The sequence below is a fragment of the Chanos chanos genome, chromosome 3 (assembly GCF_902362185.1).
Source record: "Chanos chanos chromosome 3, fChaCha1.1, whole genome shotgun sequence".
Taxonomy (NCBI): Eukaryota; Metazoa; Chordata; class Actinopteri; order Gonorynchiformes; family Chanidae; genus Chanos; species Chanos chanos.
Window position 1 is genome coordinate 40,162,445 of NC_044497.1, and position 27,523 is coordinate 40,189,967.

The 27,523-nt window shown below is 40.0% G+C and overlaps 2 protein-coding genes across 7 annotated transcripts in view; both read left to right on the top strand.

The window, feature by feature from the left end:
- Window positions 1–384: 384 nt before the first annotated feature.
- minar2 (membrane integral NOTCH2 associated receptor 2) lies at window positions 385–7,194 on the top strand. Its single transcript, XM_030767853.1, has 3 exons — window positions 385–543; window positions 1,359–1,598; window positions 7,006–7,194. The coding sequence occupies exons 1-3, from the start codon at window positions 385–387 to the stop codon at window positions 7,192–7,194; spliced, it is 588 nt and encodes a 195-aa protein (XP_030623713.1).
- Window positions 7,195–9,443: 2,249 nt separating this feature from the next.
- Window positions 9,444–27,523, top strand: part of chsy3 (chondroitin sulfate synthase 3) — a 76,963-nt gene continuing 58,883 nt past the window's right edge. The window contains exons 1-3 of one of the 6 annotated variants that reach the window (XM_030769818.1): window positions 9,444–9,643; window positions 9,710–10,047; window positions 11,157–11,440. In XM_030769818.1, the coding sequence (XP_030625678.1) occupies window positions 9,444–9,643; window positions 9,710–10,047; window positions 11,157–11,440 (822 nt within the window). Of the gene's footprint in view, window positions 10,048–11,156; window positions 11,441–27,523 lie in introns of all 6 variants that reach the window. The other 5 variants (XM_030769819.1, XM_030769820.1, XM_030769821.1 and 2 more) reach the window with 5 other exon arrangements.

Genomic DNA, 27,523 nt, shown 5'->3' on the forward strand with positions numbered 1-27,523 from the left:
TTTTTTCCCAATAGTCAGGTTTGATAATTCATAATAATTGAGACAGGTAATAGCATGCTCACATATATTGTAGCATTTAATAACTCAGTCAAATGGTAAACATGCACAATTTTTGTAATGCATTAAGGGTTAATCTCTATATAACTAAGATGTATTGCTCTGCCAAGTTTTTTAACCCACTCCAGTAACTTTGAATCAGCTGTAGAAACCTGGTAAGCCTTGTTCGACTTTGGCCTTTGAGTTCTTTTAACAGAATCAGATAGGGTTACACACACGCTAGTGTGCTAGTGACACCTGGCTTCTCATGAATAATGCATCAGCTCAGTTGCTGATAGCCGTAGTGAGGACTGCTCGTCACTGGCAGGTGGCAAAGCCAGTGAAAACATGGACATCACCGTTCTGCCCAACAACAACCATCCTGAGAAGTTCCTGCAGCTGGATGTGGGGATGTTGCCAGCCACTCACGGCATGTTCCAGGTGGGCCTGGCAGCAGGAGCAGCATTGTCAAGCCAGAGGCAGTGGCAGAACAGAGTCTACTCACAGGTAGGCCCGTGGACCATGTATTAGCCGAATGTTTTTGGTTAATGCTGGAGCTGAAACAAAAGGGATCTTTTTGTGAGGACTGGAATTAATCAATATGTGTTTTAAACCTGCCCTTTTTACGCATACATACTTAATACTGTAACGTGTGCATAAATTAAAACAGCGTCTTAAAAATGTGAGAGAACCTTTTTTTTTTTTTTTACAAGAATCACTGGCGTGCCAGAGCACTCAGTGCTCCAGAACAGTAAACATGTAGCTCAAAATGTAAAACAAAATTTAAAACAAAAAACAACAAACAAAACTGTGACCACAGCAATGATTCGTACCACCCAACAAGAAGGAATCTCAATGTAAGTCAGTTATAATTTCCCTCTGTATTGCACACTTCATTTATAAGATAGGTTAACACGGAATGACTGTCAGCTGCTGAGGTCATTTCTATTCATGCTCACAACAACTGAAATGACTTGATTTTTCAGGCATGTGAACTGACCTCTTTCTAAGGTGAAGTAAATACATTGTATTTTGAACATGAGTATTCTGTTTTTTTACTGTGGATGTATGATAAAACCGTTTCACTTTCTCAGACTTGAGGAGTCTGACTGAGCATATAAGAGACTTAAAAATTATAAGCTTGATGTAATAAGTGTTTTTTCAGCTTCCCAAAAGAAAAACTATCATGAATTAAACTGCAGATATCAATAAACTTATTGAGCTGCATAGCCCAACATAGCCCATGCATAATTGTGTGTGTGCGTGCCTCACTTTCTCACTCCTTCTCTCTCTCTTTTTCTCTCTCTCTCTCTCTCTATCAGAGAGAGCACAGAGGTCTGAAGGAACAGCACTCATCTTCAGAGAGCAGTCCAAAGTTCAGAGACAGAGAACTGGAGAGACACATCACCCCGATCACCTTGAAGCCGAAAATCAAAACCAACCCTCTTTACACTGACAGTGAATTAATGGACACTGAAGAGATCCACAAGACCAAGCCTTCCTGGACCATTCAGGAGTATAACAACCATTCAGTGCACTCAAACATAGAAAGCTATTTAAAGGTACGGTATACAGGCCTTATTAAATTAGAAAGTGTATGATGCATCACTACAGAGTTGCAATCCCTGTATTCAGTGAGCTGGCATCATTACTGGTGCTGATGGGAACCAGTCTAATTTTGGTTACTTTTGGTAGGTAACCTGAAAATGGCCTCTTACATAGTGCAAAACAATATTTTGACAATATTTTCTGCTGTATTTTAATGAATAGCCTTGTCGTAGTGTTCTTCCATGCTTCTTTCCCTGGGAATTTTGCTTTCTCGGCCTATAACCTTAACTGAACGAGTGAGACCACGAAGTTCTGATATTGTACGTATACACTACCTGTGTCGTATTACTAAAGATCTCATGTCCTGTCAGGAATTCAGTACAGGTTACCTTTTTAGGAAGTACCCATTACCTTTAAGAAACTGATAACATCAGCAACACTGAGAAGTGTGTCCAGACTTTGGATTTCAGACAGGCTGGCATGTTCAGTGTCGTAGCTCTGTGCAAAACCGAGGCCTTACAGAAAAGAAGGCCCCTGTTGTTTTGTGCATGTGAGATTCAAGATAAGGAGCGCAAAAACAACAGAGAGTTGAAGACAGACAGATAGATAGTTTCAAGTTTCAAGTTTCAAATTTATTTAGAGCCCAATATCACTGTTTACAGTCTCAAAGGGCTTTATATGCCCACAACAAACAAAACAGGACGGCACCCCCTGACTTAATCCTCATGGCGGGCAAAAAAACCTCCCCAAAAACCCAGTTGATAGGGTTTTTGATAGGACCTGGTACTATTTTCTATCTATCTATCTATCTATCTATCTATCTATCTATCTATCTATCTATCTATCTATCTATCTATCTACCTATCTATCTATCTATCTATCTATCTATCTATCTTTGGTGTTCCTCTGTCCCCCTACCCCCTTAATGAACTGTACTTTCATTTTTTTAAGGGCTTATCTACATTATCATACATAGATATAACATTAAACTTTCCAGGAAGCCATAAACCTAAGACTTGGAAACACTAAAATGTATTGTATCGAGTCATCCTGTATATGGTTCTAGTCTACCTGAAAATGTAGCCTGAATGATATACATCTAAGATAAGAACAATCAGAAAGACCTATGTAAGGCTAATAAAATAAGGCCAAACCATTAACCTACCTCAAACACATTTTCACCTAGGGCTGATATGATCCTTGAGTGGGATAGAAAGTGAAGTAGAATGAATATTTGCTGAAAATTCTTTGTATCTAAGCTGTACAAAAAAAAAGAGTAAGGGTAAGTAAGATCGAGACTAGCTGAAGGACACAGGATACAAGTATGACTCATCAAATCACTTAGACACCTGATTCTTAACACTGCAAGAGTGTTTATGTCTCTTGGTGGCTATGTCTCTCTCTGAACACAAATACACAAATGCTACAAGCTAGAATGAGACAAGAATGAGTTTGAAAGCTACCAGTGATCACTATGATAATTAACTGAGCATGATAATAGTTTTCATGCACCAAAAATGCATATTGAAGAGCCTATTTAGAATGTGTCTGTCTGGGTGTGAAGGCTTTGTAGGTGATGGGCACAAGTTTTCGTGTCACCTCAAAAGGGTGTATCATTCAGCCAGTGATTTGCTGGTCTCAGCTGGCAGCGTGATAAGCATGATGGTTCCTGGTTTTAACAGTCCTAGTAGGAGTCACAAGTCACATATAAGGTGGGAGGATGGAGTAAGAGGAGCACAGGGGGGAAAGAGTAGGTCAAATCTGGGCATTTTTGAACTCACATTTTCAAAAACAATTCTAAAAGAAAGTGCCTCATTTGGCCTATATTACACACAATACAAATGGTTGAACTACTGACTCAGAACTTGCTCTCTAAGTGCTGTCCAATATTTTCTTCTATAGTCCTGTGAGACTCTCATCGTTGGTTTCAGAGGCTACCCAACGACTTGTGGCTTGTCATCAGTGTTGTGCTATTTACTGAAAATTAGTAATTAGTTACAATTATTAGTTACTTCTTTCAAAAGTAATTAGTTACTAGGCAAAGTAACTTTTGCGTTACTTATAAATGTTTGCTTCAGTTCTCTTATTAATGCATACCAAGCAAATCAAGCCTTGGCTGTTTGGATGGAGTGGCTCCTCCTTGGTCAGCGGCGCTAGTACTAAGGGACTAGCTTTGTAGAACTGTGTTGTTTTACCGGGAGTTTCAGGAGATTAGAATAACTATTCTTTGATGTGGATAAAGTTCTCACACCTGCACATGGACTACAACTCTCCAGTATATTTTTGTCCTTGATCTCGAGGAGGAAAAAATAATGTCCGTATTTCCAGGACAGCAACCTCACATTGCCCGAACTGTTGGCTATTGTGTGGGCTAATGCTGACTGATCGATTAACTCATTCACTGCGGCACCAGAGGTCGGGTTAAGTTAAATCATAAACAGGAAATTGGGGGAATAGGCTATATTTGTCTGCTATAGTCTGCAGTTGTCCATTAATATTTTCACGCAAGACAAAAGTAATGAGCCCATTTAAATCTCTGTAACCGTAACTGCATTATTTATTTTGAAAAGGTAATTAATAACGTTACTTGTTACTACCAAAAGTAGTGGAATTACAGTAACGTTTTACATTGTAATGCGTTACTTCCAACACTGCTTGTCATACCATGTGGAAATGCTGGGTGAATCAGCTACCATCAGGGTCAAGGATCCACCTTGGATGGTTGTGCAGACACAAGTCCCTCCTGGACCGTATGTGGTGCCATGGGGATCAGCAATTGTGGGCCTCCCTGACCTTGGATGATCCCATAAGGACTACTGACCACAAAATGAAGCCTTACTGGATCACTGGTGGTGCTGCAGGAACTAGCAGCCTTAGGCTTAGGCACCCCTGGACCTCTGCATGACAGTGTAGCTTGGGGCCCTGAGGTCAGATCCTCCTCAGGAGGCATCTGAGAAACAAGTCATGGCTGCTGTCTAAAATCCTCCAAGATCTAGATCTATACACCAAGGACCTCTTGACCCCCAGGCACCACTACATGGACAGAAAAAGCATTAGTTGAGGTTCTCCAAAATGTAGGGAGGGGTTGTCTGGTTGTCTTTGTCCTGCCATTTTTCAGAGGTGTGCATGTTGAAGTCCTCCAAGATCTCTGTCAAGAGTGGTAGCCAGTTTTCAACCCTATCGGATACTTTACCTGATGATGTGAAGGATCTGGCAATCACTTCTCTATAGTGGCTGAAGAGGTACGAGAAGGTTCCTCAGGAGGGGCTTTTGCCTCTTGTACATTGGTGCATACTCTTAGTCTCTTCAACCAAAAGGGCTATGGGGGAGGCCATTAGCAAGCAGAGTTCTGTTGTCTCTGACCATTGTACCCTCTCTTTAACCTCTATGTGACAACTGAAAGTGGAGTAGAGATGGCCAGAAGTGAGACTGTGGCAGGGACCTTGACTATCATGGGCAGCTCAGGTCTATTATGCCCCTCGGACTCTGCACTGGGACATGCCCTCATCCCAATTCATCAGGGGGGGAAAGCCAGTCACAGTGTGAGGACAGAGACAGGTTGTGGGTTTGGAGCTTCCTAGGACCACCGTTCTACATTTCAGTACACAACTTAAATGAATGAAGCACTGGCCTGGGAACTGTAAGTGCACTCTTATCAAGCACCTCTATTGTCTTGGAAGTCTCTTTTTAATACTTAGGCTGCTTAGCCATCCTGGAGTCTTCATCTGTCACTTGTCAGCTCATGGGGAAATAGGTAGCTCTGACCACTGGCCTGTCACAGTGCTTTTATAGCATAATCAGTAATGACAAGCATGAAATGGCTCAGTATCTATGGCTCAGTAGGAACACCTGTAACAGCTAGATATTCAACAAAAACTTTCAGGAGGACCTCTGCCTGTTGACATTTAGCAGTATCTGTGCAAGACACTGAATGAACCTGAAGGCATGTTGTGGTTTTGTGTTTCTCTTGGACACCTGCCCAACGAAACCAAGGTAAGAACTATACCTCTTTAGGGACAACCATTTAATACTTTACTCCCTGCTGGCAATACAACACCCCATCTTGGAGATCCAAACCTCCAGGACTATACTGACTCACTGCTTGGTCTGACTGCTTTGTTACTACCATTAGCTTACATAATACAGCTGATACTAGATAATATTTCTGCAGTTGGATAATGTTATGAGGGACCTTAAAACCTAAGGGTACCTCCTGATCAAGCTCATCTTCAGAATTTAATTTTGCCCTCTCTCTGTCTTGGACATACGGATTTCCCAGGTCTACTCCAAAAATGTACCTCAAAGAAAAGTAAAGTTATAGGCACCTCTGCCTGTAATTCAGTATGTATGGCCATAGTCTGCGTCAAATACAAGATGGAAGAGTTGAAATCTGGCACAATGGCTCCCTACCTGTGGTATAGTAACTGGGTGGTCTTGATGTGAACCTCAGTCTGAATATAGAATTGGTTTTGAAGGAGTTTCCATTTCTCTTGGCAGGCTATTTCATGGTGCATGTGTGATTCATACTCCTCCTCTATGTCAAAGCAAATTTGGAAAACGTCTCTAAGCTTTTGGAAAATATTCTTGATTCGAGATGATCCAAAAAAAACGTTGCTACTTGTTAGCTTCTGAATCCTACTACTACCACCATGTTGTAATTGACAGAGGGTATTAAATCAAAGGCAGTGGTGCTAAAAGTGAGGGTTTTATGTTATGATTGCTAATTTGCATTGCAAAAATGGAGAAAAGGTTGGAAGACAAAGAGACTTACAAAAACCTGTTCAAGCAGCCATTGAACAAAAGCAACCAGAACAAATATCAGCACAAAATTAGACTTAAGGTAGCATAGCGGGGTAATCAGGGTATGTCTTCTGAAATAACATGTATATGCAATATTTAATAGTTAGTTATCTAGAATAAGAAACTGCATGGGGGTAGACATAAAAAAACACAGAAATATATATTTAATGTCAGCAAAGAATAAAGGAACCAACCAGCATTCCCAAGGGTACTGGCAACTTGGAACCACATAAATGCAGTAATGAGACCACACGCACCACATTTGAATTGGTCTTGTTTGCTCTTGAAATGGGTATACACAGCCATCAACACAGGTATAAACAAACAACAACACACCATTGCTAGGACTACGAATTTAAAGCTATTGTTACACACAAGATAACAGAAAGTATGTACTCAAAAGAAAGCAAAGTAAGATACAGCTAAAATATCATGAAATATTTATATGAATAATAGCATCAATGATTATAGCATGGGCAGCACAGAGTTATGAGCCCCTCACATTCCTTTTATGTTCGGTTTGGCCGTGGCTATCACACTATATTAAACAGGGCTATATAACTGTATTTCTGACAGATCGTCCAGTGGAAAATGGCTACTTATAATTCTGTTGTCTTGTAGGATGACCCTAAGGATCTGAATTTTTGGCTGGAGGACCTGTATACTCCAGGCTATGACTCCTTATTGAAGAAAAAGGAGGAGGAACTCAAAAGAAGCAAAATTTGTAAAATATTGATTTTAGTTATTCTGTCAGTGTGTGTGCTTGTGGTCATTGCAGTTTCAGTTGTGGTTACACAAAGTAAAAACTGATTCCTAAAATTATGCCAAGTACCTCAGCTGCCTTCTAATGAGTATCCTGTTCCCAGCGGGGGTTCTCTTAATTACAATAATATAGAAATTGCTGTAATTTTTTTTTTCTGCAAAATTCCAACTCCTGTAATTTGGGCTAACAGATAGATTTAGAGTAAATGTATATATGTATACATATGAAAACAACCTTCTCTGTTTTTTAAAAAATTACACCTAAGATAATTCAGTTTGGGTGAACTTCCAAAATCTGTGGATAAAAAGAAATGTTCTCGTCCACAGTATGATGTAGTGGCTAAAGTGTGATGCACTGAGAAGTAAAGTAAGTAAGTACATTTTATTTATAAAGCACATATAAAACAACTTGTGTTCTCTGAAATGCTTTACAAAGGCAAAGAGCACAAACACAGAGTGCGAACATCCGTACAGAGTACAATACACAACATACAAAGGGGTACATGATGACATTATCAGCTCACCCATACACACAGAACAAGCAGTGATTATAAGAAGGACCTATTATGAATCAGGAATGGAATGACCTGAACCCTCAGAAGTAATCTAGGCTTGTGCATTAGTAAGTACCATTATTAAATTGTCAGAGACGGACTGGAGCATGGAGCATGTCGAGATAGATCATAGCACTGTGCTGTAATGCTGCTCTGCTCCTTTTCTCATTCATATTTCTAATTTTCCCAACATTTCCAATATTTTGTTAAGACTCCAGTGACACATGCTTTTTTTTTGGTGAACATCTGTTTTTATTTTTTATTGCTGTTAAAACAAACATGTAATGTGCTGGCGGATATATTTGCGATTCTTTGGTCAATAAAAAGTATTATGTTTACAAATACCTCTCTTGACTTCGAAGAGCAGAGCGTTATTTTTCCACCGGTCCAGTAGGTGGCAAGACAACACCAAAAACGTTATTTGGGACCAGAAGGGCACAGTTCCCACGATCATTTCAGTTGCAATTTGTGCCCTTGAGTGTGAAATTTGAATAAAGATTAAATAATGACAGTCTATCAAGATTTCCTTCATGTTCTTTGCTTCCGTTTGTTTTTTTCAATGTCCATGAGATATCAATTACAGTTTTACTGATAAATAAGAGACGAAAATGCCTATCTTTATCAGTCCGTGATTCAACCGTACTTTCCTGTCTCTTGTCTGTCTGCCTACGTGAAAACTAGATCAAAGCTGTCAATGCTGATACATTCTGGGCCGAACAAGCAAGCAACGGTTGGAAGCAGGACAGAAACCACGACATACTTTTTAAATATTTACTTGGGAAAATTGCGGGTTTTGGCGTTATTGTAAGGAAAGACCTAACCAAAAGGATTGGTAAGATTGACAGATTTAGAAAACAGGCGATTCTCTTAACTTCAGTTGCTCTCGTATCCGTTCCTCCGTTGTAGGCATGGCTACCCCAAAGTCAACATAATTTAGCCAGTGATGTAGCAGACCTTTCTAGCGGACCTCTCTGAAGACGTCAGCTTGGGAAGAGGAACGACCAGTCTGCGTCGCTCCGCCCAGAAACTGTGACAAGCTGAAAACGACTCCCCGTTACTTCTGTCGCTATGACTATGGTTAGGCTGCCGATATCGAAGCAACCTTGTCGCTGAGAAAAAGGAGAAAATATGGAAGACCTACGAGGCAGATGAAAACTTATTTACCCATTCGAACAAAATGGCGAGTCAGTGGAGAGTGAAACAGCTGGGTGGCAAGCTAGCTCCCTAATAACTGCCCTGAAGTATGAAAACTGTCTTTGTGACATTCTGAGAGTGCAAGAAGGACTCTAACCTTACGATGGAAGCAAAGGAGCGCCTGTCTCTCCTGAAAATAGGAAGACTCAACTTTTTATATTCTTGTCTTTTAAAAGGAAACGTGTTTTCAATGGAGTAAATATGCACCACAGAGATGGATCGCTCACTAACTTCTTCCATCGAGCAGGACACTGCAATTAAACTGCAAAGGCAGTCCTCTCGCTACGTGTAATAGTATTTTATTGAACTGCATGATGGCTGTCGTCCGCGATCGGGCAAACGGCGTGTTGGATTCGTTGGGAATAGGGTACATTTCCAGCATAACTGAAAGGGAGCTCTATTACCCTCAGCCAGGAATATTTGCTTACTAATGTACTTCTCATATGTTATGTTTGTAAATCAGCCAGAGCGGAACAACAACACACTATTCAGATAAGGATATCCTCACATTATTTTGAAGTGTCTGTTATCTACTGTATTAAATGAACCATGGCAGTAAGGTCCAGAAGACCGTGGATGAGCGTAATTGTCGGAGTCGTTCTGGGATTTACAGCGGCGTCTTGGCTTGTTGTGCCAAGGGTAGTGGACATCAATGGCAAAAGGAGAAAGTCTTCAATGTGTTCGTACTACAGCAATCCCGCCAGTAAAGTTTCCGAAGCTGTCGGCAACAGCGCAACTAGTAATGCGTGGCACAAGGAACAGCAGACTCCCTTGTCCAGTCAGGAAGGCAACGAGGAGGAGGAGAGCTTGTCCAGGACTGGTAATGGCAGTGGAGACGGGGGAGGACCTATCCCCAGATCCAAGTTTTTCCTTTACGTGGGTGTCATGACAGCCAAAAAGTACCTGGACTCAAGGGCCGTCGCAGCACACAGGACATGGACTCGCTCGATACCGGGGAAGGTGGAGTTTTTTTCCAGTGAAGGTTCCGAAACGGTGCCTCTACCCTGTCCTTTGCCCGTGGTCTCGTTGGCTGGAGTGGACGACTCATACCCGCCACAAAAGAAGTCTTTCATGATGCTAAAGTACATGCACGACCATTACTTGGATAAATACGAATGGTTTATGAGGGCAGACGACGATGTCTACATTCGAGGTGAATGCGTGTTGATGTTATTATTCCCGAGCACTTGCTGTTGAGGGGATACTTAGAGACATGCGTTAAAATCCACGGGTTTCAACCTATAACAAAGATTTGAGACGTTTCCAAAAGACAGCCCGTTCAAAGAATGGTCACTGCCCGAGGAGCTCTTTGACAAGCAATTATTAACTGGAACAGTAAAGAATATTAGAGCGCCAAAACCCCTGTAGAACTAAAGAATAGTGCGATGTAATGTGTTAATGAGGTCGAAAGTGATGTTCCTAACGAGGAACATCATGCGTGTCTCACTTGAGAATGTCCATATCAGTTTCGATTTTGAATAGTTCGTTTCCTAGTTTCAACAATACATTGTAAATTGCCCATCATTTAGGCTGTTTGTTTGCAGTAATATCGCAGCAAACCAGTGGTGCTCTAAGAGTGTCTCTGTTATCTCAAACTGGCCAGATTGGGACAGTGTAAACACTTTGAAAACTGATTTAAATCTGGTGACTTTGCTGGGTACCAAACTTCATCATGCCTCCTATGCACTTTTATTATGCCTTATTACTGATAAGAAATTTATATACCACAAGTAATTTGTTACTTTAAATGAACCCCTGTAAATATAATCTGTCTATGTTTTTGAAACCTAGACAGATTTTGTTTTTGAAACCTATGTTTTTGAAATTGCCTGATACGTGGCATTTGACCTGGATTTTTATGTGAAAAACTAAGACAAGTGTGCATGCGCACACTCACACACTCACACACACACACACACTGAGGTAGTGACGGACTGCCCTGGATTTAAATGGAATGTATGTCATCTGTGTTTTACCCCATAAATTTATTTGGCACAGAGTCAGTCCTGTTGCCTCTCTCTGTTTTTCAGGTGTATTCATTCTATTGTAATCACACCGACAAATAAAGAAGTGCAAAGTGAACAAGTCTTACTGATGTGACCCCTGGATCAGTTTTGATGTCTCCCTTTCAGTATATCTTTCTCTCTCTCTCTCTCTCTCTCTCTCTCTCTCTCTCTCTCTCTCTCTCTCTCTCTCACTCACTCTCACTTTTGTGTTTCCCTTTTTCTGTGCCTCTTACACTCATCATATATATCCCTGTAGGAGAGAAGCTGGAGCTGTTTCTTCGGTCTCTGAACAGCAGTAAGCCACTGTACCTGGGGCAGACTGGACAGGGCACCACACAGGAGCAGGGCAAGCTGGCGCTGGAGCCAGGGGAGAATTTCTGCATGGGTGGCCCTGGTATGATCTTCAGCCGAGAGGTTCTGCGCAGGATGGTTCCCCACATTGGAGCCTGTCTGAGGGAGATGTACACCACCCATGAGGATGTGGAGGTGGGCCGCTGTGTCCAGCGCTTCGGAGGCACACAGTGTGTCTGGTCCTATGAGGTAAGACTTGGGGAGGATTATGAGTATGGACTGTCCTCAGAGATATGTTCTATGTTAAAACCTGTCTCTTATTGGACTGTAGCAGACCCTGTTAGATGCATGTAGGTGAAAAAGCATCCATCACCTTGCAGTGATGGATCTTAAGGTCACATTTCGGTTTGTAGTAACAGTAACAGTATTTTGTAACTTTAGTGACTCTTGGTTTCCACAAGTATGTTGTTTGAATTTATTTAATATTTTATGTGTATTTATTTTTATTTTAAGATTCAATTGTCTCTGCAACTGAGCTATTATGAGCTGGTGCATGACTGTGTAGCTCAGGTGAAGATGACTGATCAGATTAGCATAGTCTGCCTTGCACCTGTGTGTGCCCTCAGGCTCTTCACTAAACCTTCACCCCAAGACATTTTTATTGCCAAGAAACACCTGGGGAAACCCAGAGACTTATATTTGTGACCTCAGCTGTTTCATCTGCAAAATAATATTTCTTTGTGTGCATGTGTTTGGGGTTTGTGTGTGTCTGTGTGTGTGTGTGTGTGTGTGTATGAGGCAGTAAACCCTGAGCTTGCTTTCAACTAAACCATCATCAGTCCATTAGCGACTTATAGAATATGATATTTTCATGAAACATTGAAAAAATATCCATCAGTTTGTGTTTCAATTCTGGGATTTGAGAATTGAGACTCCAATGGAGTATCTGTTTTTTCACAGATTTCATTAATCCTGGTTTGTAATGGCCACTGGGGACAGAGGTGTTTTCATAGTAATACACTGCCTGGCCAAAAAAAAGTCGCACACTCTAATATTTCATCGGACTTTAGCTTTGATTATGGCGCGCATTCGCCATGGAATTGTTTCGACAATTATTTCTGTCCAGAGTTGCATTAATTTTTGGCTGAGATCTTGTTGACGAAGGGAGAGTCGAACCACTCCATAAAGTCATCTCCAGCGCATCCCAAAGACTTTCAATGGGGTTAAGGTCAGGACTCGGTGGTGGCCAATTCATGTGTGAAAATAATTCCTCATCATCCCTTTACCACTCTTTCACAATTTGAGCCCGATGAATCTTGGCATTGTCATTCTGGGATATGCCCGTGCCATCAAGGAAGGGAAAATCCATTGATGGGATAACCTGGTCATTCAGTACATTCAGGTACTCAGCTGACTTAGTTTTATTGCCGTATAACGTTGCTGAGCCTAGACCTGACCAATTGAAGCAACCCCAGATCATAACACTGCTTCCAGAGGCTCCAAATCCAAACAGCCACTTTTTTTTTTTTGGCTTGGCAGTGTATTTTTCCCATTGTAATATTTTCCACTTTTTCCCCTTTTTGGCTGTGTGTTTCATACCCACCCTCAACTTCAGGAGGGAACAGTGTAGAGACTCAGTTTGATCTAATTATATTAAAACACCCAAAACCTTTAAGATGTACACAATAATGATAGCCTTATTGACTGTCTTGGTTTCTGTATGGTTGTTTTTTTATATTAGACATTGTGAATTCATTTATTTTCTCATGATTTGTTATCTACATCAGAAACTCGTGGAGAAAAGGTTAAATCAGCATTTACCATGTAGATAAAATCCAGTATGGTAACGCAGTGCTCGGAGAGTTGTAGCTCTATTTCTTTTAGTCAGTTATAAATAATGCAATTTATTATGGGTTTTAACAGACCTTGAAATTAATATTGATGTAATTAATTTCTGGCATGCACAGTGTTCTTCATCTTTAGTGAATAATATTCATATTAATGTCATCTCCTTGGACTCAACTGGCACTTTTACAGAATTTTCTGTGAATCTTTTGAAGAGTTCTCATCATCTTATGGATAATATGTGCATCACTTAAACAAATCTTGTTATCTTTTATGACTTATGTTGGTTGTTCCCATATATAGAATCATGTATATCATGCATGTCACTTAATAAAATGGACATAGTTCTGGAGTGATCTGCTGAGGACAGCTACCTGCCAATAGCCGACACACAGTAGTATGACTCGTCTCATGGCCAGAAAATGAAGAAAAAAAAAAGAGGATTGTAAACTGAATGAAATAAAGATTTGCCTCATTTACTTTTTCAAGACAGCAATACCACTCTAAAATGCAAATCTGGCAAAGGAGTGGCCTTTGACTTTTCTTCACCATTCTTTTGTCTCTGTATTTAACAACTGCTACTTTGCAAAGTTGAAATTGCAGGTCTAAAATCTGTATCCACCCTCTACAGCTGTGGTGCATTTAAACCCTGAAGGGATAAAGATCAGATTGGTCTTTGAAATCCAGCCCAGCCATGTGTAACATCCACCAATACAGCGATCATGCCTATGAAAGCCGAAAGCGGCGAAAGGCTCATGTCTCATTCTCTGCATGCTCTGTGAGACTGTGGTCAAACTGTGGACCCACAGGATATCTGGGCATGACAGATATGGATCATTATGCTGTTTGGTTCTCTTACAGAAATTTCAGAATTTTAATTTGAAGCCCCTTAATGGCATTCAAGTCCAGGCCCAGGGGTCATCACAGTGACTGTTTGTGTTATCTCTCTATTAACTTCTGTCCAAGAGCTAAATTATTAATGAAGCTGACAAGCCAAAAGACCAAGCGAGACTGCCAAACAGTTAAGTTCTCCAGCTGTATCTCAAATTGTCTGAGCGTGGACTGTTTAACATTGTCTGCAATTCCAGATTTCATATACAGAGAAACAGACGGCCCTTCCTATGTATAAAGTTAAGGAACATTAGAGTCAGTGTGTCTTCATTCAACAATTTTGTGTCATTTACACAATAGACAAACCACTGCTTGCACAGCTGACCTTCTGGAAAGTTACACAGTACTTCTGTATTATTGTGCAGTTACCCTAGTCCATAGTTTTCTACTCTGTACAAACTCTTTACTGTAGTCAGCTAACTCCTGTTCCTTTAATCCCTGACTGTATTGAATTGCAAGTCGCAGATTACGGATTTAAATTGGCGGCAACATACGTTGCATTATTGTTTGAATCTGAATGTGTTTAATCCCCCACAAAACTGAAATTACTTTCATGGTCTGGGAAACTTCATCTGCATATTGATTAAAGAGAAGCTCCCGCAGTCTCCCTGAGGCTGTAGTTGGGTTAAAGCCCTTGCTGGTATCATGGTCTGCTCTCGTCTTTATCTCCGACACTGATGAGATTCCACAGCAGTGGTGAGATGATCTGTTCACTTGTGTGATGTTTAATTCATTGCCTGTCTTGGTGGGTTTTACATACTTTCATTTGTATTTTAATTTTTTATTTCTTTCTTTTTACTGCTTCATTTGGTCTAAATGTGGTGAGGGGTGACTGCAAAGGACTCCAGTGTAGAATTTACAAATCTGGGTTCTATTTAAAATCCGGATATATGTATATTTAATCCACTTTCAACAGATGAAAAATTTTTAATATGTGGGTTATGTGAAGGTTTTGATATTATAGTGGGGGTTTTTTTCGTTATACTAGAGTTAATTTGATATTTTATGATTTTGCAGTAACTCCTAAAATGTAGTCTCAAAACAGACGTGCTATAAGCTAGCACTGCCTTTTTTAAAAAAAAATGAATACATGTTTCTTGCTACTGATTCACATCCAGAGTTTGAACCTTTTGGCACAATGTGCCATTCCTGTCTGATTTTGAAAATCGTGTTTGCTTGTTGTCTCAAAAGAAAGTGCTGAGAATCAGAACTAACTTCTCACTTAAAAATAACAGAAAACATTGACTTTCACCAGAAACTCAGATGTCAGTGTGATTCTTCTGGGTCTTGTCAAATTCCCATCTGGAGTCTCCAATCAAATCTATTGTAAAGTCACATTGAAAATACCTGATTTAAGCAGTCTTTCTGTAAACTGGAGCACCATTCTGTAGTCCAAGTGGCTAGCATGATTACATTCATTTCCTGTTTCTGTTGTTCTCTTCCATATCAGTGTGGCTTTTCAAAGTTTTTGTATGCAAGTGTCTCTTTAAGGGCGTGTGTGTGTGCGCGTGCACGTGTGTGCGTGTGTGTACATTACTTTAGGCACATGTGTGTTTCATGGTTCACTCATAGGCACGACACAGTGAGAACATATCTTGCTATGTCTAGCAAAGGCATGACATGCTCTGAAAGCATGCCAAATGGACAGCATGATGCTGAAAGCTGAAAATGTGTTGCTCCATAGTCATGAGTTGTGTTTTGAGGATAAATTCAGAATATCAGATTAACAGTTCAACTGATAGAGGTAATGTGGTTTTTAGATTATGAGATTAACGTCAGAAAACAGTTTATGTAGTTCCTGTTTTTAGTAGACACTTATAATATCAAGAGGCTGAGGCTTTGAGCATCTTCTCCTTCTAGCCTCAAAAGAAAGTATCTTTCGCTAACACATCGCAGTTGCAAAAGGCTGTGGTTTTAAAATGTGCCAAGTTGCAAGGCATGGTAAACACAATGATTTGTGAGATTTTCCCCTCACCACTTCCACTCACTCACCCTCTGGAGCTCCACTTAGAGTGCTAATCTCTCCATCTGCCACCAGACTGTGGACAGAGATGTATGCCAGACACAGAACACCACTTGTCCAGACATGTAACAGCCCAGCCCACTGTTTCCTTCTCTTTCACTCTGTCCATCTCTGTCTGCCCCTCCTTTCTTTCTCTTTTTATTTTTTTTCTCTTTCACTCTGTCCATCTCTCCCTGCCCCTCCTCTCTTTATCTTTTTTTTTTTTCTCTTTCATTTGCTGTCTCACTCTGCCTGATATAAATGTGTATTTCTCATAGTTTAGTGAACTAACAAGCAGTGAGAAATGTGCAGGCCAATCTCCTCAAGCTCCCCGGAGATAATCACCTGCAATGAAACGTAAACATATACTCAGTCAGGCTCGCACTGAGCATGTATTTTGACTGTAATGTATTTTTTGCACCATGTGACCTTGACTGTACTTTGAATTTTCACGGCAAATCATCATCATTTGTTTTTGATGGGCTGTATTCCACTGTGGTTTCGACAGATTTGCAGTTACATTCATGGGTCATTTGGTCAAGTGAAAGTTAAGTGTTCGGCTTGTTTTTTGCCGTTCGTCTCCCTTCCACAAGACAGGTGATGATATAAACAGGGATTTACTCTGGTCGCCTCTGTACACATTTCCCTTCTGACTGTATTTGTGAAGAGTGGATACAGTCTTGAACACACAGGTGCGCGTGCACACGCTTGCACGCACACACGCATACACATACTCAAGCACAAAAACCAACGCATGCTTGCTTTCTCCTCTCCCAAAGTGAACATCTGCTAAAAGCTGTGATTAGGCCTCCCTTGTGTGGAAGAGCTCCACAGACACAGACAGGTTCTGATCAGGCTTTATCAGACACAAAAATTTACCAAATAAAATCAAAGGCTGTTGAGACTTCATCAGTTGTTATAATGCATATTACATACAGAAAGCTTCACATATACACACTTGTTGCCAAAAAGAATCCAGATCCTGAAGAGTCTTGATATTTTTGCATTTGCTATGGTGAGTCTGACTCCTATGTATGTGTTGGGTTAGAATTTGGTTCAGGGCTGCTGTTTGCCATGTAGGCTTTCAGTGAAGCAGCAGCAGCTGAGGTAACGTTGGTCGTAATGCCAGAAGTGGATTTGGTTGCATTGACATCAGCATTTCACATCCACAACATCACACATTAGTGTGTGCGAAGTCACACTGCACTGACCCTCTGGCATGGAGGGGCTTGAAACAGCTGCACTTGACCCCAAATGAACTCTGTATTTAGGTACAGACTGCTAAGTCAAAGTGAACATCCGGTGCAGCGAGTGAAATGACCGCACAGATTCTTCTTTTCTTGTGAGTTTCATACAAATGGTTTTATAAGCTTCCAGAAGTAATGTTGATTGTAGTGGTACTCTGTGCTGATTCTGCGAGGAATGCACATTTTTCCTCTTCCCTCTGACTCTGTGATGGATAATTTGTTCTCTGCTTTGTTTGTTCTGTGAAGAGTGCTGTACATTCCACAACCTGCTCATTGGACTCTCTGCTGCAATGAAAACATATCGAGAAAGTGCTGGGTCTGCAGCTAGAGTATCTGCATGCATTTGTAAATCTTTGTCATTCGTCCTAAGTTAGCTTCGGAGAACATCCAATGAAATGTTCTTCCTTCGTAGATATCAAGTGTGTAAATAACTCTCCATATTTGGAGTCAGATCTCAAGAGTGTTCTGCTTTGTTAGTACTGTCTTTGTCTCTGCCTCTGAGGATTTCATTCAGTAGGATAGAGCTTCAGATGTAGAAAACAGTTGAATGCCAGTGAACAGCTTCACATAACTTCACACTGATGTCAGACACTGAGAGTTGATAATCCATATGTATAGCTCTCCAAATTGCCATGGTCACTTAAGATGTGATGAAAGGGGCAGTCCTTGGGGTTGGCATACCATTCATATGCATGACTCGGGCTGATGTTTTATTCATCACTTAAATATTCATCTGTTTTATCACACTGTTCGTTGCCGGGCTGTTAGAAACACAGTATGTTCGACAGAGTTGAAAATAATGATGTTTCAACTCACATAAAACACCTAGTCCATGAGATCGGTACATTTTATCAAGAAGAGTCAAACAAAGCAACATTCTGAGAGGAATATTTTCCTACAGAGCAAAGCAAAGCTTGCATGGTGCATGCAGTTTTTAATGTAACAATAACAATATTGAATATAGAATATAGTTGTAAGCAGTAATGTCTGGGACCCAGCACCAGGAGTGTGCCACTAAGCTTTGGGGAAACTGTGTGTGTGTTTGTGTGTGTGTGTGTGTGTTTGTCTCTGCGTGTTTGTGTGTACATGTTAGGAAGAGAGAGAGAGAGAAAGAGAGAGAGAGTGTGTGAAGTGTGTGTGTGACAGTGACAGAATTGACAGCAAGTTTTGTCTCGCCAGCTTTGCATTCAGTAGGGACTGCATGTAAAGAGAGAGAGAAGGAGAGAGAGAGAGTTTGGGAGAGATAATCACATAGAGAGAGAGAGAGAGAGTGGATCTGGTTCTATCTGTGTGAAATCTCTGTGTGAGTGGGTTGGTGGTCATATTCCTTTATACTTTGTGAAAGTGAAAATATGTATGAAATTTCTTTAATGACATCTTCTTTAATCCTATACACTGTGACCCTGGAGAGCACAGACAGACAGAAGAAATAGACTTTGAAAAGTTTTGAGGCATATCATATATCAGAAGTTACAGTTGAGTCAGTGCAGTAAAAGAGTCTCATGTCAGTGTTTTAAGAAGGTATGCATTGCTTCTTCTTTGCACAGTTTGTGTGGACCTTGTTGTTATTTTGAGGTCTTATTGTTTGAGATTGACTTTTCCTACGCATTTCAGTATGCAGACTGTATCATCAGCACTGAAGCTGGGGCAAATTGTAAAAGGGTCTCAAAGACGATGACATTTGACGGTTTTTAAATAAAGCATATGTTTGTGTCCAGGGAAACAAACTGATTCTTTACAAATGTGCTGAATTCGTGCATTGGGACTGGAATGAACAGAACTGTTCATCTCTTTTCCTGCAGGCCAGCTGTCTTAAGTTCAGTGTCAACATGACACTGGAACAAAGCTCGCTGGAATAGTGTTCAGCTCATGGCCTTCCAAATGAAATGTAGCATTGCTCACTAAGCACTGCTGTCAGTCATGTGGAGCTATGACGATCCAGCAGATTTTTAAATATTTTGTGGTTTTTGAATATTGTACATTAATATTACATATCATACATTTGAGTATGCATATATACCAATATTATTAAGATAATACCAGTATATTAATCATACAGTATACTAATGAATCAAAATTATATAATAATATAATTTTGTTCATTCATTTTCAGTAAACGTTTCCTCCCCACTTACCTTGTTCTTTATTTTCAAATGGATGAAATCCTCTGTTATTATCAGTAACAAAGCACCTACTGTGTTAAGACCTCAGTACTCTTAGTTTACTAAACATTCATGTACAAAATTATTTTACAGGTATAGAGTAGATAGCATTTCAGTATTTGTGAATCTGCTTGATATATCTGTATTTTTTAATAGTGATCTGTAGAACTGAAGAATTATTGGGAATTATGTAATTGTGGACAGGTTGGGTTCAAGGAAGTTGCCTGGGGTTGTGGTCATGAGGTATATTCTCAGTAAAGGACACATTATTCAGAATGCTGTCCGCTGAGCAGTACACCTTGGGTTCCGTGGTTGGAAAAGTCAACCAAACCTGCAAAAAGTCTTGGGAGGCCTTGGTGTTTATTATTTTTTAAATGGCATAGGATTCCACTATTTACTCTCTCTCTCTCTCTCTCTCTCTCTCTCTCTCGCTCTTTCACATACACACAGTGAGTGGGACTGTGGATTTATTCAAGAGTGGAGGACAGCCATATGATTTATGGCACTGGGAGCTAGCTGGAGCAGGGCATGCTAATGAGAGTTTTAGCAGAGGGCACTGAGGGACTCTTTGTACTAAGCTATGCATGCATTCTCCACAGAAGCACTCCTATTGGCTGCACTGCTATAGCAGGCACTGATTTCAGCTTACCTACACATACCCCTGGTACCACTAATACTAATCAAGCCCAAAAAACCCCTATATAAGCCTATTGTGGTCAAACAAGGATGATATAGGTTTTTTGGGCCTGATTAGATTGACTATAATGAAGTTTTATTATTCCTCTCTCCCCCGGTCCTCTCACGTTCCAATAAATGAAAGCTGTTGTAGCATTGTTCAATCCACTGATCTTGCAGAGTCATAGCAAAGTTGACACATCAGAATTTATTAGATCACCCTTGTGATTCGTGTAGTTTTCCTCTTTTTTTTAAGTTTTGTGTGGGTCTGAAGTAAGCTATGTGCTGCACAACGACATGCCAGGGAGGTGGTTTGTTCTGGAAGGTTCAGTGGTGAGAGGGCCTCTTATTCCTCCTACCCATATATGATCTTTACAGTGTTCAAGTCTTATTATTCAGTTCCCCTTCCCCCACGACAAAAATACTTCCTACACACTTGTACTACTCTTGATTGTTTTTTCTTTGATCTCTTTGATGCATTTCACTCTTAATGACAGTGACTCAGTTGCATGGTGGCTCGTTTGTAAAGTTGCCCTGAATGCAATACATGTGGCATGTACTTCTCTCAAGCATTTGTCATGTTTGTGGTTATGTGCAGATTTGAACAGTATCATCAATAAAAACTCTTTCTCAGTAACATATAGCCAAATGATCAGAGTGACCATACTGATTCCCGTAGAATCCGCATGCAGAGATGAGTCTGTTACAGTTCTGTTACAGATTTATTGCTTAGGCTGTGTAAGATGGTGCACAAACAAGCACAGTCTTTTGTCTCTTTTTGTATAAATGCAACAGAGCTTTGAAGTTTGAGAGCTGCTCAGGAACTTTGCTGTGGGAGCTATCAAAAGTCTCCTAATTTAACTCCTGCTGCCTCACTGTAACAAACTTCTATGCAGTGAAAAACAGTACATATCTCAGTAAGTTTATTTCAAATGTTTCATGTTGTTTTCCTGCGAAGCGAAGCTGAACTATGTATGGGGGGAAAAAAAACCAGTGAAAAAAAGAGTTGTATAAATAGCATAGCATTATGCACAAGCTGATTTGGAAACCTAATGCTAATTCTGAAGATAAAGTCCAAGCCTACAGCAGTGCTAAAACTCTGAGGTGGAGAATTGCAGAAGCTGGCTACACAGGACGAGTATTAACATAACAGTAGATGTGTGGGCCAAGTGTTTGCATATTCAACATGAACAAACCCTCGCTTATATGCAGTCTGAGACCTGGATCTCTAAAGGGATTACACATGTTACACAACCATAGCTGGTGCTCAGGGGTTGGAGTGGATTTATGAAATGCTTCAAAAGGGCCCATGTTTATAGTGAAAGCTTCTTTGCACTCAGTGATGAAAACAACAATTATGAAACTGGATGTGCATCCCCATCCATTCAACATTTTTCACTAAATCAGGTGAATGCTGGTTACTGATTTTTGCTCTGCAAGATAATGAAAAATGATTCACAACCACATATTTAGAAATAGGGATTTGTATATATTTCAAAGGAGAGTTTTACAGGTGAGTGTATTTAGCCAAATTAAGGACAGACACTAGAGATAACAAACTGGATTTTTCATAGGAGGTTTCAAAATAGTGCTTTAAAAATGGTAACTGATGGTTCAGAACCTGACTTAGAATTTTTTAAAAGATTAATCAATGTGTTGACAACTCTGACCTGTCCCTACAAATAACCTGAAATATTGTTAAAATAGTCATCATCTGAGACAGTTAGCTTCTTTGACAGGTCATGTTTGCCCTCATCAAATGTTTTGCTATTTTAAGTTTGTTGACTATTGTGGTTTATTTGGCAACCTTGAAAATCCCCCTAGCCGTCTATGTTAGAGGAACGGAATAATGATGAATTTAACTTCAAGCTTGGCGATTGTGCATGTGATTTGACAAGGCAGTGTTTGACTAGTACTTCAGGTAGCCAAAACTGTTTGGTGCATGTAAATTAGTATCAGCTGAAGCTCAAAGAGTCTTTTTTTGGACAAACCATTTCCATAAACAACTCGCAAACCAGAATTACAAACTCACACAAGCATGTACGTGCCAGTATGTGTCATAAGTCTAGGGAAACAAATCTCATGATTTTCGAGAAGCATAACGTAAAATACCCAAGACTGAGGGCTTCCTATTCTAAGACCACTGTGAAATTATAGCTTTTATATAGTTGAATGCTGCATTTGCATGTAAATTTATGGTAAGTTTATCAAAGGTGTTGGCAGTGACAAGGGCAACGTTCTGCATGTTGATGACCACAGCATTTCTGATGGTGCATGCAGGGAGTCCTGTGGGAGCCTGAATTTTTCTCCTGCCAAGCTTGCTGTAACCTGGGACAGAATGAGATGTGAGAGAGGTGTGTGTGTGTGTGTGTGTGTGTGTGTGTGTGTGTGTGTGCATGTGTGTGTGTGTGGGGGGTGGTGGTTGAGCATTATGATACAATGAGAGAGTGCAGACAAGGGCAAAGAGGGTGTAACCATGCCAATTCTAAAGTTCACAGTTAAGAACTGTTACATTGGTATCGATCAAAACATTTGGTATACTGTAATCAGAGGTAATATCTTAAAGTCTGTTTGTGTTTGGACTGTCACTTTAAAATAATTGCCTTTTTTTGGTGGCATTGTGTAACTTGTCAACATAAGCATATAACTTTACCTATTTGCTATACAGTTGTAGAGATGAAGAGAACAAAGTGAATGTCATCCTCTAAATGCAAAGACAATTTAAGTCATGACTGAGTGACCACATAGGGAGCCAAATGATTGATATGTCTGCCCCCCAACATGGCTCCCCCAAAAGACACACCACAAGCTGAGGTTGTTAGGGGTTAAGGTTATTATCTTCTTGTGAGTCAGTTGATGGAGTGTCAGAAACGTACAAGTGGAACACAGCATGTTTGCTGTTCAGGTTGTTCATCATGACTTTTATTTGATATTCATGATCTGCTTTATTAGAATTATTGGATGTTAATGCTCTTAGATATCCACATCACCATCAACTCAAAGAAACATCTAGTTTCAGCCTCTGAGCATGACTAGCCAAATCTAACCTTTGTGTTATACGTACATTTGATGCATGTACAAAAGTGAGTTCTTATTTACCTGGCTCTGTGAACATGTTGATACCTGCAGAAGTAACTGAGGGTGCTGCAGCAAAGAAGATAATTATTATTCACTTCAGTTATTTTTGAGAGAAGACATTAAAAACAAATTTTGCTGAGGCAAACACATTGACAATACAAACCATTTTGAACTAGAGAAACAGCTTTTTGTGTGTGTAACTCGAAAGACAGTTGAAATAGCATCAATGTCTGTGCTCTATTTCAGCATTTCTGACTGAGAACCTTGCTTGTTTAGCTTGACTTCATTATGATCTCTCCTGGATATTCCTTCATGAAATACAGAGCCTTTGTTCTGTTGGCGATCGCTGATGCCTTCAAGTAAAAAAACAGACCCCTAGATTGTGTGTGTTTGATTTTATGTTTTGTTTGTTTGATATGCAGATGGTTTGCCTAACTGATGTTGTACATACTTTTAGTAGCGGCAAACATAATCTGGGACCGGTTTTATAGACATGTGCTCAGCTAGTACAGAGGAACTCAAAACTGTAGACCACATGTTCCTTTTATGAACTCTTCATGTCGAACTAGAGGTGTCTTCGTGGCTACTCTCTCTAGTCCTGAATTCATTCCAGCTCATATCTTTACAGTCTACCAACTAACAAACATTAAGATTTTGTCATTGCATGTTAAAGTACAAACGTGTTTGCAACATACAGATGAATTGTTTTGCAGGGGTTAAGGGATGTTTGAAATGCTCACTTCCACTTAGAACAAACTCAAACTTCTGTGACTGTTTTTCAGAAAATCAAAATGGTCCAAAAACTGTCTTCTCACTGTCATCATGTTATGCAAGTTATACTGGAGCACTAGGGAACTGCCAAAGTGTATAAAGTTTTTACAGTTGGTCATTATCCACAGCTTTGCTCCTGTGCAGTTTCACTTTTTCAAAACACAGGACCTGCTCTATGTTATAAGGCCAACAGGGAATTTACTGACCTCTCAGTGCTTTGTTTATTTTTGATACAGATTGTATGAAGACTCAGAAGTGTGTTTGGAGTTCTCTCCCACCCACCCACAAACCTTCACATACTCTCAAACTTACACACACACACACACACACACACACACAGAGAAGCACACGTGCGCCACACGCGCACATGCACACCCCCCACACACGGGAGAAGATGCAATAAAACATTTGAGCAGATCTTGTTCTGCTCTCTAATGCTGAAACACTGGAAGAGCTTAATTTGGCCCATCCTGAATCCATTTTCATATATAGGTTGAGCATCCCTAATCCAAAAATCCGAATTCTGAAATGTTCCAAAATCTGAGACTTTTTGAGTGCTGACATGACGCCACAAGTGGAAAAGTGACCTCACTTGTCCATGTGGCACTCTGACGCTCTGTTGGCAAGATATCTCATTATGTTTATTCAGATATTCCAAAATCTAAAAAAATCCAAAATCTGAAACACTCCTGGTCCCAGGCATTTCGGATAGGGGATACTCAACGTGTTACACATAGTCCTAAATTATATACCAAGGTCATTTGATCGTAGGCATGAGATGATATACTTATTTCACAATACGATGTTTATCTTGATGTAATAGCTTTGATAAGATTTGTATCAATATATGATTCTGATTTTAAAAATTACATTTAGTCATATTGAATATGGTATGCTTTACAAAACACAGTTAAAATTAGTTTGTGTGGAGATGTTTTAAGTGTGCCCTAGCGTTTCAAACTAGTAATTAGATGCTAGTAATATGGATGACTCCCAAATATACAAATACAAACTGTCTCAGAAGGTACTTTAATTGCCAACTTAAAGGTCACTTTAAGTACTAAACAACTGTATTTGTGTCTGAATAAAGACTTTGTTCCCATGGCGCAGGTTTGTCAACATATAGAAGTTCTATAAACTCTTTGATTTAATGCCTGAGCTTCAGGTAGTATCAGCAACAGGTTGCTTAACCTGAATTCTTCTTTTACCATCAGCCGGTCTTTCATATCTCTTCTCTTTGTTTGTGGTGGCAGATAATATGTTCATCCATGCTGGTGGCTTTATCAGGATATTTCACTGACATCTTATACAACCTGCAGACTGTAGATTATATGTCTACTTCCAGTTACTTTTGTAAGTGACTGGAAGCTAAAAATATTTCCAAATGTTACATTAAAGGCAGACCAAATGTTCAGTTTCAGAGGCTGTAGTTCACATAGTGGGAGGTTTTTCATTCACCTTGTCTATGGCATGGTTTCTATGTACATGCACCTACTCAGTGAATTAAGGATCGCTTAAATATAGTTAGACATAAAATTACGTTACATTTATTATCAAAACAATTATCAAAATAATATTGACAATTTACGGCAATAAGAAAATGGCACACACCAGCATCTTTATCTTAATATAGTGATTTGGAAGTATGCGGGTGGGATCAGTACAGTCATGTGGTGTCCCCGGCGAGTAATTAAATTTATGGTTTTTATTATTTCCAAATTTGTGGTTAAACCTTATGCTTAATATACAACATGAATAAATAAGTCCTGCGAAGATCAATTAAGGAAAACGATTTTTTGCCTGAGTGTAAATCAGTGACACACATGGTCAGGGGAACTATAAGCTGATATAATTTCTTATATGATTGGAGACCAGCCTTTAGAATCTTTTGTCAGCCACCACACATGGCAATTAATCGCCATCACCCAAAAAATCATTAGCTTCTTAATGATATGCTGTGAAAGCAGTGTGGTCTGGGTGAAGATTGTTCTTAATGAAAGTCAGTCTGTCAGCTCCCAAGCCCAGATCGGTTGTAATTATTGCTCCATTTTGCCGCAATCCAAAAAAAATTCTCTCTTGCAAACAGAGGGAGGTGGAAGGCTCCTGTGTAGCTGGTTCTGTAATACTGTGTTTTAGGATCATTCCACGTGGGTTGACACCTCACAGTGGGTGCCCAAATTGTAAAATAAACTCATGCGACAGTTCATCTGAGCTATGGATTAACCAGTATACAGTAGTATGGGAGCAACCATTTAACTGTTCCTATAATCACCTGACGGCTACTTATAGCCTACTAGCTTTTCTAACTAATTTGCATTTCAGTTGTGCTTACATTTTTAAAAAATATTTATTGAAGATGCTGCCTGTTGGCAGAATGTCCAGACACAATCTGTTCTCATAGTCCGACATTTCTTTTCCGTCCTGTCATCTTGTTGTACTTTCCTTTATTTACTGTCACTTGTTCACGAAGAATCTAATTTACTGACAGTTCTAGCACCTAGAAAACATAAGCAAAGTATACGCAATCTCAAGTCTGATTAGAGTGGTGCTTTGCATTAAACGTTTAACTTAAGTTAATGCCTTTAGTAAGTCAGCAACCCAAGCTCACAAGAGACATTTTCTTGCTTATAGGCCTAGCAATTGCTTCTTCTGCAAGAATATTCTTCAATGAATCCTCCATGCACAGAGCTTTGCCATCCTCGGTAATGAACTCACAGTTATAGTATGGTGAACAGCCTCATATAATGACCTGATAAATCGCCAGTTCCTTGTGGAGACATTTCTAACCCCTTGAAGCCTTTACTTTTCATCTTTCGTCCATGGCCGAAAACAGACTACTGTATAGAAATGTAGTCGATTCACTTTCTCAGTTATTGTTGGCTATAAACTTCGGGTGGATGTAAATTACTCAGCTGTCCCTGAAGAAGGTCAGTTTCGAGCAGTGTGCCCCCACCATTAGTTGGTTTATGAACAGTACAGCGTAACCCTGAACAGCAGAAGCAATAGCCATACATACTGACTTTCTGAGTTGTTCAAATACACAGTGTGAGGTTAAACAGCTAGTCAAAGGGACAAAATGGAAACCTTCTTTGAAACTAAAAAAAGAGGGCTGTCCTTGACCTCGTGCATCACTGTGCATCAGCACCCCAAGGGTTTGAATACAAAATATGGTCTTGCTCACGTCTGGTGTCGGCTGCTGAAGGACAACTTGATCGATAGGTTGCTTAGCAGATGAGTGTGCTGCAGCCCTAGCTGTGAATAACTTCAGAGGGGTCACAGAAGACATTTATAGTTAAATGCCCTCTGTTGGTATTTGGAACCATAAGAATGTCTGTTTTAACCAGTTAGTTACCCAGAGTTTGAGATCTGTCATGCTTCAGTGTCAGGTTACTCTTCTTTTTTAAATTTAAGAAACAATCCAGAGGCTTACCTATCTAGAAAGAAGGCAGTGAGTGAGCTCCAGACTGAAAAGATATATATGCTCCTCCAGATTCTCTCCCACTCATATGCTACTCGTATACATATGCTACTAATAATAGTGTATGCTACGGAGTATCATATACTACTACAGTAATACATGCCATTCCAATTATTAATTTACGTTGGATCACTAAGAGAAGACATTTGTTTTTTAATGCAGTTATTTTTTGTCCAGCAAGGA

What these genes read in the sequence shown, in the direction of transcription:
- minar2 (XM_030767853.1), top strand. Translation starts at nt 385, where the DNA reads ATGGACATCACCGTTCTGCCCAACAACAACCATCCTGAGAAGTTCCTG. An exon ending in AGAACAGAGTCTACTCACAG is followed by an intron (nt 544 to 1,358) that starts GTAGGCCCGTGG and finishes TCTCTCTATCAG; the next exon opens with AGAGAGCACAGAGGTCTGAA. An exon ending in ACATAGAAAGCTATTTAAAG is followed by an intron (nt 1,599 to 7,005) that starts GTACGGTATACA and finishes GTTGTCTTGTAG; the next exon opens with GATGACCCTAAGGATCTGAA.